Below are 14,864 nucleotides of genomic sequence, written 5' to 3' on the forward strand. Positions count from 1 at the left end.
TCATGGATCTGCTTTCCTGGCTGTGTTCTTTAATGGGATTTGAAAACCTCCCTTTTATAACAGGACTTGCCTTCGTGGGCAGGGAAGATGACTGCAAGAGAAAGATTTCAGTGAAAATGCTTTTATCCTCCCAAGGATCCTTTGGAGGCCAAAGATCAGGGCCCAGGTGCTGCACAGTAAAAGGTAGCATTGCTTTGCCCTGGGAGGGATGCTTTCATGCTCTGTGAATGGGACCATAGAAGCAGAGGGGAGGAAGCAGGGGAGGGAGGGAGCAAGGAAGAAGGGATGGGTGGCAAGGGAGGGATTTCCTGCTCTGTCCCTGACTTCTGGCTGTAAGACAAAGGCCAGCTCTTCGCTGGCTTCTCCTTCAGGGAAGGACTTTGCAGTGGCCTCCCTGCCCAGCCCTGACATTGGGTTACCCTGGCCCCAATGCAGGCAGAGAAGCACAGCTCTGGGCTGCAGGTGCCGGAGGGAACTCAGGGGGGACGACCCCTGTCAGGGACCATGCAGTAGGTGGCCTTACCTCTTGGTAATAGAAAAACCTGGCGTGTCAGATAAAATGTACTATAAGCCATGCGCCTGTAACCGCCCTGCCCCCCTCCCTAATCTTGTAGAAGCCATGCGCCTGTAACCGCCCTACCCCCCTTCCCTAATCTTGTAGCTTCCCGTAACAGGGCCCCTTCCCGTAATAGGGCCCCGCGGGTTTTTCTTGATTGCGTCAGCACTGCAGTAGCGAAGACAAGCCCTTCCTCTTTCCCATGCCTCAATGATATATAGTGAGCAGTTCAAAAAATAAAGTTGCAGCTTGATCAGCACTTGTCTTGCTGCCATCCTTGTGTCTCCTGCCCCTCTCATTTCTCCTTCTAGGTACTCGACCCCAGTTGCTGTCCCGCAGGTCGGGACATCTGGCGCCCAACGTGGGGCTCGAGTGTGGCCCTTGGGGCTCGAAGTGCCTGTAAGATTGGAGAAACGCCGCCTTCCAGGAGGAAAACTTGGATCCAAGTGATTGTGCGACCAGCTCGGAACTGCCCACCCGAGATCATCAGCATCGGTCGACGCTGAGGAGCGAAGACGGCGCAAGGTAAGTGACAGCCATGGGGCAGGCATTATCGTCACGGGAAATGTTCATTAAAAGTCTCAAAGATACTCTCAAGACACGAGGAGTTCGGGTTAAAAAGAAAGATTTAAAAGTGTTTTTTGATCATATAGAAAGACTGTGTCCCTGGTTTCCCAAGGAAGGCACAATCGACGAGGTTAAGTGGAATAGAGTTGGAAGTTGTCTAAAAGATTTCCATGAGACTTTTGGCCCTGCCAAGGTGCCTATTACCATCTTTTCATATTGGAATCTAATTAATGATATTATAAAAACCCGGCATACAGATAAAGCTGTCGACGCCCTGGTGAGGGAAGGCGAGGAGACGCTACGGCGATGCTCCCAACCCCCCTCTAGATGCCCTTCTGTCATTCTAGATATGCCCCCTGTTTCTGATAATGGCACCCCAGATGACCCCCCAGATGTGATCGAGGAGCCCACCCCTTCCCTCTCCAACAAGACGGGCCAATTATATCCTGTTATTCGAGACCGGTCAGCCTTTGAAGAGAGAGAGGAGACTGCCCATAGTGCCCCAGATCCCCCTAAACCCCCGCCATATAATCCTCACCTACCCCTTACCGTTTGCGCCCCCTCCTTCCACGATCTTAACCCACCTATACCTGACTTGTCGGCTCTGCGGCAGTCACTTCAAGCCAGGCGGGAGCACATCCAGCTCCTTAAAGAACTAAGAACCCTCGATGATGAGCTCCGCCATCTCGCCTTGGAACGACCCCTTCCACGATCTAAGCAAAATAACACCAAGCCCAAAACCCAACCCCTTCTGGCTTTCCCTGTAACCAGGAGACAAGCCCAAGGCCAGTCCGACCCTACCACTGATGGGGAAGATGAGGATGAGGATAATTCACCCCACCAACATGAGGAAGACAGTGAGGATCCGGGGTCAGAGGGAGAGGATCAGGCCCCCCATCAGGGACCGGGAGATGGACAACCGTCATCTTACAAAAGGCTTAGTCTCAAATTTATTGAAAAACTTAAAACAGCTTGCACCCAATACGGCCCCACCGCCCCGTACACTCAGGCCTTATTAGAAAACCAAAAAACCCGCTGGTTCACGCCTAATGATTGGGATTTTCTTGCCCGAGCCACTCTCAGCGGGGGTGATTACGTCCTGTGGAGGGCTGATTATGTTCAAATTTGTAAAGAGTTAGCTCAACAAAACCTTACTAAAGTCTCATCAAAACATTGGACCCTCAAAAAACTTTTGGGAGATCCCCCGTATAACTCCAATAATTTACAAGCCCAATTCCCTACTGGGTTACTAACACAAATTAGCACTGCCGGCATGGGGGCATGGAGAAAACTCCCTCAGAGAGGAGCGGTCACCGCCTCTTTAGCTAAAGTTCAACAAGGGCCCGACGAGCCTTATAGTGATTTCGTTTCGCGCCTTAATATGGCAGCTGAGAGACTCGTCGGCCCGGGAGAGAGTGGAAGCGCGTTCGTTACACACCTTGCCTTTGAAAACGCCAATCCAGTTTGTAAGGACGTTCTTCGGCCTCATAAACATAAAAATGACCTTTCAGAATTCGTGAGGCTCTGCGCTGGCGTGGGATCAGCCCACGCTATGGGTCTGGCTATCGGAGCTGCATTTAAATCGGCTCACAACCCCTCCGCAAAAACCTCCACTTGCTATGCTTGTAAACAGCCTGGACATTTTGCCCGTGATTGTCCCACTGCCTCATCAACCAGGCCTATGGCACAAAATATAACCCCATCCCCTCCAGGTAGGCCACTTCCTTCCACCCTGTGCCCTCGATGCCATAGGGGTTATCACTGGGCAAATGAATGTAGGTCAAAGACTAATTCTTCAGGCCAGCCCCTCCCTCCTAGGCTGCCGGGAAACTCCCAGAGGGGCCAGCCCCTGGCCCCAAATTATCCAAGGACAAACCCTGGGGCGATACGGTTTGTCCCTCCTCAGGCCCAAGCCCAACAACAAGTTCCTCAAATGCCTCAACAATTACTTCCCTCCAACGAGCAACCCCAGGTAGCGCAGGACTGGACCTCTGTGCCGCCTCCGATACAATATTAGATTCCACCCAGGGCCCACAAATTATCCCTACAGGGGTGTGGGGCCCTCTGCCTTCGGGTACCTGTGCTCTTATTCTTGGTAGAGCATCAGCCACCCTTAAGGGCATTCAAGTTTTTCCTGGCATTATTGACGGTGATTTTACCGGACAAATAAAGATTCTAGCAGCCGCTATTAACGGAGTGGCTGCCGTTCCACAGGGCACCCGCCTAGCACAACTAATTCTTATGCCTTTAATTACTAAAAATACATCCTCAATTTCCTCCAGGCCCCGAGGCATTACCCCTTTGGGCTCCTCGGATGCCTATTGGGTCCAGCCAATCACAAAAAATAGACCTACACTAACCCTTACTATTGAAGGAAAGGATTTTAAGGGCATTCTAGATACGGGGGCGGATGCCACGGTCATATCTCAAGATCATTGGCCCACCCACTGGCCGCTGACCGCATCTTTTACTGACTTACAAGGTATAGGCCAATCTAATAACCCCCAAGTCAGCTCAAAGGTATTACACTGGAAGGATAGTGAAGGCAATCAGGGCACTGTAACTCCTTTTGTATTACCAGGCCTTCCTGTTAATCTGTGGGGACGTGACATTCTCTCCCAAATGGAAGTTATCCTGTGCAGCCCTAGTAACGTGGTCACACAACAAATGCTGCGCATGGATTATGTGCCTGGCACGGGACTTGGAAAAACAAGACAGGGCATAACTCAACCCATTACAACTCCCTCTAAAACAGATAAACACGGGCTCGGATATTCGGATTTTTAGCAACGGCCACTGGCCTTCCTGTACCCCATGCAGATAAAATCACATGGAATACTCAAACTCCTGTTTGGGTGGACCAGTGGCCGCTTACTCAAGAAAAACTAAATGCCGCTACAGCGCTTGTACAGGAGCAGCTCGAGGCTGGACACTTAGAGCCTTCTAATTCTCCCTGGAATACACCCATTTTTGTCATAAAGAAAAAATCTGGCAAATGGCGCCTTTTACAGGACTTGCGTGCCGTTAATAAGGTCATGGCACCCATGGGTGCCCTCCAACCTGGCATCCCCACCCCTGTAGCCATTCCAAATGGTTATTTTAAAATAATTATAGATCTTAAGGATTGCTTTTTTACTATTCCTTTACACCCTGATGACCGTCCTTTCTTCGCCTTTAGCCTTCCCCGTGTTAACTTCCAGGGACCAATGCAAAGATTTCAATGGAAGGTCTTACCCCAAGGAATGGCCAATAGCCCCACCCTTTGTCAAAAATTTGTGGCACAAGCAGTAGACCCAATTCGTTTACGCTGGCCACATCTTTATATTTTACATTATATGGATGATATTCTATTGGCAGCCCAAAATAAATCAAACCTACTTCGTTGCTTCACGGACCTTACTAAAACCCTTCTCGCCCTTGGTTTACAAATTGCCCCTGATAAGGTTCAGTTACAAGACCCCTTTACCTATTTAGGCTTAAAATTACAACAAAACGAGGTTTTCGTGCCTCGCATCCAGTTTCGCTTAGACTGCCTCCATACCCTTAACGACTTTCAAAAACTTTTAGGAGATATTCAGTGGCTCAGGCCCTATATAAAGGTCCCTAACAACACTCTCTTGCCCCTTTACGACATCCTTCGAGGAAACTCAGATCCCTCTTCCCCCGTGAACTCACCCCGGCTGCGAGAGAGGCGTTAAACCAAGTAACACAAGCCATCAGCCAACAATTTGTCTCTCAAATTTCGTATACCCTCCCTTTAACTTTTATTGTCTTAGCCACGCCACACACGCCCACTGGAGTGTTTTGGCAAAAGGCCCTCACACCTGGTAAAAAGGGTCAACCTCTTTTCTGGGTCCATCTCCCCACCTCCTCGTCTAAGGAATAAAAAGACCCGGCTGGACTCTACTGGGACTCATTACAGGACTCCTTGTTATTGTCGGTATTGTTGCCATTGTTGCTATTTGTGTATCTTATCTTCTCTCTATTCGCTCTTCCCCTACCACATTTCCTGAGGGCTCACTGATTAACCCCTCTGAAGGGCCCTAACAAAATGTCCCTCTTCCTTGCTCTCCTGATAATGGCAATCTACACCATCCATTGGGCTCCACCAGTCTTTGCAGGGTTTGACAACCCTCAGGCCATTCAAAAACTCCTTCAACAGCATAACCCTTGTACCTGCTCGGGGGGCATAACAGTATTACTCCCACAAACATCAACCTCCTATGGATCCCGAGTCCTCAATCGTAAGCCTCATTTTACACATGACTGTGGAGATAAAACTGCATATCGGGCTGCCACAGATTCCAAATGGCAGTGTACTCTCAAACCTAAACTAGACTCTTCCCGCCCTGAGGATCAATGCCCATCAGAATGCAATAGTACTATCCACTACTCTGTGCACTCCTCCTGTTATACTCAGTATCAAACCTGTAATGAGGGGAGTAAACATTTATTGTTTGCCACTATAACAGGAGATCATGGGGGAATATTTGGAGGAGACTTATCGTCTTCACGCCTCAGCTCTCCTCCCTGCCCCCCTAAGGGACAAGTGGCCTGCTGGTACCCTGCAGCCCCTGTGGGAGTGTCTGATGGTGGTGGCCCTCAGGACACACTTACCAGGTTAAAAACACAAAAGATGCTCGAAACCGCATTCGAAAGCCTTTATCCTTCTCTCCAATACCACCCTCTGGCTAACATCCGATCTCGAGGAATGGAAGGCTTAGATGCCAACACCGCTGATATCCTCACCGAGTCCCATAAATTACTTAATATCTCTAACCCCTCCCTTGCAAACAGCTGTTGGCTCTGTCTGCGCCAGGGACCCCCCCTTCCTCTTGCCGTATTTTTACCGCTTAATAGTACCTCTATGTTTAATGATTCCTCTAACGCTCAGCCTACACATCCCTTTCCTGTTCTTCCTTACCCAGCTGAAAACATCACTTGCCTTTATAAACCTCCCCTTAATAATTCCTTTAATATTGATGTAGGCCTCGCTCCCTTTTGTACAGATAATGAAACAATAGATTTCCCTCTTTACACCCCCAATTCCACCGTATTTGTATGCAAGGATAATTTAGCCTATACTGTCCTACCAGCAAATTGGAGCGGTAATTGCGCACATGCTACGCTTTTCCCCAATATTAAAATCATTTCGGGAGATACCCCTGTTCCCATCCCCTCCTTTGATTATATTGCGGGGCGACCGAAACGAGCTGTTCAATTTATTCCTTTAATAGCTACATTGGGAATCTCCTCAGCGATGGTTACAGGTTCAACAGGACTAGGAATTGCGGTCCACAAATATAGACAATTGTCCCAACAGCTTATTAATGATGTACAAACCCTATCCACCACCATTCAGGACCTTCAGGATCAAATTGACTCCCTAGCGGAAGTCGTTCTCCAAAACCGTAGAGGCTTAGACTTGCTTACTGCCGAACAGGGAGGTATTTGTTTGGCTTTACAGGAAACATGCTGCTTCTACGCCAACAAGTCCGGCATTGTTCGTGATAAAATCAAAACACTTCAAGAAGACCTGGAACGTCGTCGACGTGCCCTGGCTGAAAACCCCTTCTGGACTGGATGGAATGGACTGCTTCCCTATTTGTTGCCACTTCTAGGCCCCTTTGCTGGAATACTTATACTATCTGTAGGTCCTTGTCTCTTCAATAGACTCGTGGCCTTCATCAAACAACAAGTAGACAATTTGGCAGCCAGGCCAATTCAAATACATTACCAGAGTCTAGCCATGCAAGATCCCATGGAAACTTATCATCCCCTCTCCGGCCAATAAAGTATAGCCAATAAGGTCACGGTCCTTTCAACAGCTAACCTTCCCCCGTTCATTGCTGTCCAGTCGGGAGCCCAGAAAGGGCCCCAGGCCTATCAATAAAATGAGCAGTAAGCCAATGACGGGCACCTTCCCGTACCCACACCCGCCTAAGACAGGAGTCCTTGGGGACTGGCAAGGATATCCAGCGACGGGTAAGAGGTGTTAGGGTTTCGGGTCGATTCCTAAGACAGGCACTGCTCGTTCGTCAAACTTGGCCTAAACCACAGCTATCCTTCTTAAATTGATAAAGAAGGGGGATATGTCAGGGACCATGCAGTAGGTGGCCTTACCTCTTGGTAATAGAAAAACCTGGCGTGTCAGATAAAATGTACTATAAGCCATGCGCCTGTAACCGCCCTGCCCCCCTCCCTAATCTTGTAGAAGCCATGCGCCTGTAACCGCCCTACCCCCCTTCCCTAATCTTGTAGCTTCCCGTAACAGGGCCCCTTCCCGTAATAGGGCCCCGCGGGTTTTTCTTGATTGCGTCAGCACTGCAGTAGCGAAGACAAGCCCTTCCTCTTTCCCATGCCTCAATGATATATAGTGAGCAGTTCAAAAAATAAAGTTGCAGCTTGATCAGCACTTGTCTTGCTGCCATCCTTGTGTCTCCTGCCCCTCTCATTTCTCCTTCTAGGTACTCGACCCCAGTTGCTGTCCCGCGGGTCGGGACAGACCCCTCCTCTGACTCCCCTGTGGGCTGTGTGTGTGTGCCAAAGGGGCAGGGGAGCTGGTGGGACTTTCTTAAAGCACCACAGCATCAACAGAATCAACAGCAAACTGGAGGAACAGAGATGCTGGGGCCTGGCGATCAGACCAAGACGCAGGCGCGTCCTCGGCTCACTGGAGGTAGGCACCTGTCTGCAGTACTCTGCTTGCTGAGAGAGGCCGCGCTGACCACCTCAGAAAGCTAACAGTTTGTACCTTACCAGGGGCGAGTTTCCTTTTTAATACAGTTCTGCAGGGTACAAGAGAAACTGTCCCTGGAAGAGATCTGGGTATTGTGCTGAAACTGCTCTCCTGCGTCTTCTGGCTCCTCACTGGGCACCAAGAGCCCGGAGCCATTCTGAGTGGAAGATGCCAGCTCCATTTCCCATTCTCCTGGCCCTGGTGACTGGGGGCAGGGAGCAGCATAGTCCCCCACTGCCAGAGAGACACAAGGCCCCTGAAGTCAGGTACGGGGGCTCCGGGACCCTGGGGCAGTCACAATCACAATCACCTGTGGAAATGTTTCCAACCTCCACAAGGTGGGGAGGTAAGGCCAAACCAAATAAACTGACTCTCAGGGGCCAGGCCTGGACCTTCGTATCCCCAGGACACACTACAAATCTCCTAAGAAAAGTCGCAAGGTTCTGCAGCAACAGTTTGGGAATCACATCTAAGAAAAGGCTCCAGGAAGACATTTTCCATTCTGTGTCTGCCCCTCCTGATCCCTGGCCCCAGCCACACTGTAGGCCCCTTGGGTCCTCAGGCATTGGCCAGCTAATAATTTGGGATGGAGAACAATGATCTGGAAAAATAATAATAATGCTGATGACAACTGGCGTGTGCTCTGAGCCAGGCATTATGGAAAGCGCTTTTACATATATTATCAAACCTAATCCTTTAATAACCTTATGTAGTACCCTCCCTGCAAATTGTACAGATGGAAAACAATCTCAGACAAGTTAACTGACTGCCAGGGTCACACAGTTATTAAACAAAGTACCAGAATCACAACCCAGCTCCACTGATTCCACGGTGTCGCAGATTTTCTGCATTTTCTTTGTTGACACCCAATCGCTCCAAAAATCAACTCTCTAAAAACAAACCCAAAAAAACTCTGAGTTTGCCAAAAGCTAATTTGCCAACTTTTCAAGTCACCAAAATTTTTCATCAACAGTCTGAAAGGTTTTTAGCCATTGTTGGTACATGGGCGGTTTCAACAAATTTTTTTAGGATTTTCCCTGTAAGACTTTTCAACAGGCTGTTGCTCCTGATACTGACTCTGTGATATGCTCTTTCTGGCCATTATCAACACCTGCACCTGTGTGCGCTGTCCCCTCACTCTTGGCTGGAGCCAAGAAAGAGAAGATGTTCCACTAAGTAGAGATGCTCCCCACACACTCACCAAGCTGGCAATCCCAGACCTATCAGAAGCTATCAATTAATTACTCCTCTAACTGGCTTTCAATGCTTTGACAAGAACTTTCTAATCCAAATCCCTCTGTGCTATGGTGGCATCTTGTCCTGGCCTGAGACAAGCACATATTAGGTGTCATAAATGTCTCTTAATATTCAGGAGCAGAGCCTAGACTCAAACTTAATACAGTTTGTTATGGGCTGCGGATGTCTTACCCACTGAGCTAAATACCTGTGCCCTAAATGCTGCTTTACTTCCTACCCGTGGCATACTCTGAGTTCCATAAAGCCCCCAAAGGGCTCTGCTCCTCTTTCACTTTTTACCTTCCGTACACAGCACAGTAATTCTCTTAGTGTTAGGGTGATCATAATAATTATCATGGAAACCAGGAAGCTGTGAGAGTGAGAGAGGGTGCTAGCTTGATGAAATACTAGGATGGTAGGTGTAAACCAGGAACATCTTAAGAAAATTGGATTATGGTAACTCTGCTGGTAGGAAATACTTAGATGTTGGCTGGATTAACAAAATCACTCAAATGAAAGAGATTCGTGGGATTGGTCATTCCTGTGAATTTGACAGGTTTGGGTATCTCTTAGCTGAGATAAGGCTTCCCTAAGAAACCCCATATATTACGAAGCATGCACTGAGTGCTGAAGATGTTGTTTAGTATCCACTGTGCCCTGACCCCACAAACAAGCTAATGAAATAGCACCTGGCACAGAGCAAACACTATAAATATCTGTTGAATTGAATTAATGCACCTTGCCAGAACACTCACAGAGTTGAGGTCAAGAATGGTGTTGTGTGTTGAATGATGTCCTCCAAAAACACATTCACATCCTAACTCCTGGTGACAGTAAATATGACTTTATTTAGAAATGGGATCTTTGCTCTTGTAATCAAATTAAGATGAGGTCATCCCAGTTTGGGGTCAGCCCTGAGCCAACAGCTCTGTGGCCTCTTGGGATGCAGAATACCACATGGAGACAGTGGCAGCAGTCGGAATGATGAGTCTGCAAGGCAAAGGGCCCCCAGGATCGTCAGCAACCTCCAGAAGTTAGGAGAGCAACACGGAACAGATTCTCCCCGAGATTCTTCAGAGAGGACCAACCATGATGACATCTTCATTCCAGACTTCTGGCCTCCAGAACAGCTGGGAGAAAATCAGTTCCTGCTGTTGTAGGGCATCCAGTTTGTGGCAATGTGTTCCAGAAGCCTAAGGATACTGACGCAGAACAGACATTTTCATCATGAACGAGATCAAAAAGTAGAAGCACAAACATCATCACCAGACATACCCAGTTTTTGGAGTCTTACCCCAACCTACCTCTCCACCCTCCTGTCCTACTCTACTGCTTTGGCCATCCTCCCCTCGAGCCATGTAGACTTGCCTATCATCCCAAGGTCATTCTTGGAATTAGTTCATGATTCTGTGCCTTGGCTCGTGTTGTTCCCTCTGAGTTTGTCTTCCAAGCCACCTTCTCTGGTAGCCTTCTCTAAAAGAAGGAAGAAGTGCTTCCTCCTTCAGAGTCCTACAGAACGCTTTCATCTCAGTCCTGGTGTTCCTTGCAATGATCTTTATTCTTATCCACTTTTCCACTTGGGTCCTGAGCCTTTCTCCTCTCTGAACCCATGGTGCCTGTCCCAGCACCTGGCACAGAGTTGGAGAGAATAAGAATTCAAATGATAGGTAGGAGAAATTTGAAAATGGAGAGCTCCAGAGTTTACTAAGTAGAGTCCAACATGCCACTGGTTGAGAGGTACAAGATAAGGGGAGGAAGGATATGTGCTGTAGAACGATGCTTCTCATAGGAGTGGAGACAGGACAGAGGGGAAGATTGGTAGGACTCAGAACTTCCCTTCTAGGTGAGACATGGCAAGTGAATGGATGAGGACCAAAGGGAAGTGATTCGCCTGGACTCAAGAGATGCATCTGAGACACAATCAGGAATCTTCATGAACAACTCCTTGGACAAAATAGTGGAGGAAAAGACTTGAGGAGTATGCTAAGGTTCCAGCTCATGAACATGGGTAGGCAATGAGATCCTCCATCATGAGAGGGATGGATGCTCAGGACTGGGACTCTCCAGGGAGCAAGTCCTGTTCTGGACCTGCCTAGAGATTCCTGGGAGACTGCTGTCTAAATGGCTCCAGAGCTCAGGGGAAGTGGAGGCAGGAGATGGAGCTTTGGGAGACACTGAGGCACAAGGAGGGATGTTGAAGGCTTAGGAAGCTGACAAGATCCTCAAAGGAGAATGCCCACTGCAGATGGAGCGATGGGCCGTAGGCAGAATGCTGGTGGGCACCAAGAGCAAGCCAGGGCATCCTGTTCCACATGGTGCTTCTGGGTGTCCTTGCTCATGCAAGTGTCAGGCAACTGTGTGTCTCTGCAGCAGCTGTCCTCAGAGCCCCTGGGCTACCTCCCAAACTGCTCTCTGATGAGGAATAATTCTTTCAGTCTGCCATCTCTCAAAATTATTTTTCTGTTTGCTAATAATACTCAGGCACAAAAACTCTGGCTCCCAAGCTTGAGTTTAATGTGATGAAAATCCATATTCACCTTGAACAGGCTATTTCACATAACAGATATTTATTTGATCAGACTCCATTATGCCCTGGGCTATATCCCCTGCCTGCAACAAAAGAAGGCTCTGTCCAAGGTTTTGGAGACCATTGTTCAGGGTCCTTCAGTCCCTGGGACACATGGCAACCACAAGAAGAGACAGATTAAAAATTAATGAATGTGCTGTACTCGATGTCTTATCATCAAGGATATTTAAGTAGATAAAAGAGCTGGGGGAGGGGAAGGTGTTATTGCCAATGTTTTTCTCTGTAATTATCAGGTGGGAAAAACTGGTGAAGAAAGGCGGAGGAGGGGCAGGGCCTCGGAGACAAAGTGAAAGGCTTGCCTTAAGAAGCAAGGCCAGCAGAAAGAGGCTCTTCAGACAAAAGAGGCATTTCTAGTTTTGTATCATGAAGTGGGTGGATGGGGGGAGTGACAATCAAGTGTGGCCTCCGGTAGGAAAAAGGGCAGAACATTTCCACCCAGTACTTCCCCCAAAGTCTGGCCGGCCCTGACTTGAATAATGAGGCTGTCTGGGCTAGCCTGAGGCCAGTAGCTGAGACTTCTGTAATATAAATATATATATATATATATATAGAGAGAGAGAGAGAGAGAGAGAGAGAGAGAGAAGTCTTTGGTTTACCCACCATCTCCAGAGAAAACCGGCGACTTCCTACACAGTTGTTTCTTGTGGCCGTGGAATAGTTTTGTGCAGCTGCTGTGCAGTGGTTCCCACCAAAGAAAACGTGTGTTTCTTAGGAAGCAGTGAATCAAAATGCCAAGAATCAAATAAAACCACTCCCCTCACTCCAAACACACAGGCACATTTGCTGAACTCTGAAAGGGAACAAGCCAATACTTTTTAAACATTAATTATAAGATCAATAAGATTTGAGAGAGAGAGAGAGAAGACTTGGTGAACTAGAAACAAGTCTACATATTTTCTAACTGTATGGAAGTATTATAGCTCCAGAACGTCATTTCCAAATCAAGCCAGAAACAAAGATTGCATTTGGTTCAAGTCATGCTTCATAAAATACACTCCAATGCTATCTTAAGGAGAATACTAAAATTTTGTGGCTTAAATCCTTACAGAAAGTAAAATATGCCTGGGATGGGACAGATTGGTTAAGAGTTGAATTATTTGGGGACAGCTATAGCACAGTAGGTTAAGCATCTGCTTGTACTGCCAGCATTCCTTATGGGTGCCAGTTCAAGTCCCAGCTGCTCCTCTTCCAATCCAGATTCCTGCTGATGCCTTGGGAAAGCAGTAGAAGATGGCCCAGGTACTTGGGCTTCTACACCCGCATAGGAGACCTGGAAGAAGCTCCTGGCTCCTGCCTTTGGATCAGCCCAGAGCCGGCCATTGTCGCCATTTGGGGAGTGAACCAGCAGATGGAAGACCTCGCTTTCTTCCTCTCTCTCTCTGTCTGTAACTATGCCTCTCAAGTAAATAAATAAATCTTAAAAGAAAAAAGGAGTTGAAGTACCTGCAAAGCAGCCTGACTTTTGGTAAATTCTGTCAATTGGCTACAGCTTGGGGAGCAGCAGAGACAAGGTTAGGGCTGCCCTTCCATGGAGGTAGAGTTGTGTGAGGGCCCTTTATCAAAACACATAATCCATATCTAAGAGCAGAGCCCGCGGAGCTCCCAGCACAGTGGCTGTAGTAGTCACCATGCAGCAGAATCCCCCCAGGAGGACACTCAGACCTCAGCCAGAGCTCCAAGGGCTGGGAGACAGCGCTGGGGTAAGCTCTGCAGGAGGTTCCAATGGGCAATCATGGTGACAGCCCTGTTTTCACCCATCCTAGCCCATGGTCCACTCCCTGTCACACTTCCTTCTGGGTCAGAGAATGTCATTCATGTCCCCTCCTAAACCAAATGTCTGCAGATGGTGCAAAGCCTAGTCGTGCTGAGAGCTAAGCGAGTGGAGACTGTCTCTAAGCAAGGAGTGTTGTAATCAGATTTGTATTTTAGGAAAGCAACGGTGTAGGCAGGGAGGCAGAAGGGCTGATGAGGAAAGCCCCAGGGCAAGGAGACCAGTTGGGCACCTGACCGACACTCACTGTCCAGGCCGGGGGCAGGGTGGGGGGCGCTGGAAGCTATGGGAGAAGGTCCAAAGACATGTTTGAGAGTGAACCAATTTGATGACTGCTTGTGGGAGGGGCAGCGTGAGGGAGGAGTTGAGGGTAAAATTCCAAGATGGGGAAAATAAGGTTAAGAGTGACAAAATCAACTAAAAATAAGCCTGACTGGTTCTGGGAAGGAAAAAGAGCACACACCTGTTCCCAATGCTTGTCCTCCTTTCTCATCCGGGGCCCTGGCAGGGCCAAAGCAGGCTGCGCAAAGCTGACCCTGGAGCTGTGCCACTCCTTTGCACCACCACCACCTCTTTTCATATTGAGAAAGTCAGGCACTGTATTCTTCATCTTTTTTTTTTTTTTTTTTTTCAGCCTCAGCACCTCAGTGAGCACACAATAGGCACACAACATGTTTTTGCTAAAAAGGTGAGTGGCAAAATGGAATTGGGAATGGCCTCCCTGGGAAATCTCACCGTCATCAAGTCGGCCTTATGACAAGAGTTTCACATAAAGAGGAGCCAAAATTCCTTGTTCACCTGTGCTGCAAATGGCCGGTGTGTCCGTGATGGTGCTGGTGGCAGCCTTGGGAGGACGTGTTAATGAGGCAGGTGTCCAGGCTGGAGGCCTCGTGCTTTGCTTGCCAGGAAGGTAGGCAGCCTCTGACAAGGGCCGCTGTCCAAGGGAAGTGCCGTCTTCCTGAGGGAGGGAGCCCTGAGATCAGATCCTACAACCGTCCTTGCATGGACTCACTGGCATGGGGTGGGGGGACCCTGAGGGGCTGGAAGTGAACGTGAGGATGTGCCCCTCTGCTCAACACCAGAGAAAACCCCCTCTGAGTGGGGGATGCGGGGTGGTGGCGGTAGCTGCCCACAGAGAGCAGTTACTGCCCAGAGCCTAGGAAAACAGACTTACTCCCCACTTTGCCACAACTGCTTCTCTTTGTTTTCAGCCCTCCCCATGACACTCCCTTCTTTTCCAGAGTTCCCTAAAACACAGTGGATATGTTTGTTTAATCAGTCAATCAATAGCCGGTGATTAGCAGACAGCTGCAGCGCTCTTACCCCAGCATCACCAGCATGCAGACCGGGGGGTAACCCAGACTGGGATGCAACCAGCCTCCCAAGTGCCTGAGGCAGCGTTTGACCC

The 14,864-nt window shown here is 48.7% G+C and overlaps 1 protein-coding gene across 1 annotated transcript; it reads left to right on the forward strand.

The window, feature by feature from the left end:
• Positions 1 to 530: 530 nt before the first annotated feature.
• LOC133756055 (syncytin-1-like) lies at positions 531 to 7,557 on the forward strand. Its single transcript, XM_062186493.1, has 2 exons — positions 531 to 1,081; positions 5,004 to 7,557. The coding sequence occupies exon 2, from the start codon at positions 5,175 to 5,177 to the stop codon at positions 6,915 to 6,917; it is 1,743 nt and encodes a 580-aa protein (XP_062042477.1). The 5' UTR covers positions 531 to 1,081; positions 5,004 to 5,174; the 3' UTR covers positions 6,918 to 7,557.
• Positions 7,558 to 14,864: the final 7,307 nt, after the last annotated feature.

This window comes from Lepus europaeus, chromosome 3, assembly GCF_033115175.1.
Source record: "Lepus europaeus isolate LE1 chromosome 3, mLepTim1.pri, whole genome shotgun sequence".
Lineage (NCBI taxonomy): Eukaryota > Metazoa > Chordata > Mammalia > Lagomorpha > Leporidae > Lepus > Lepus europaeus.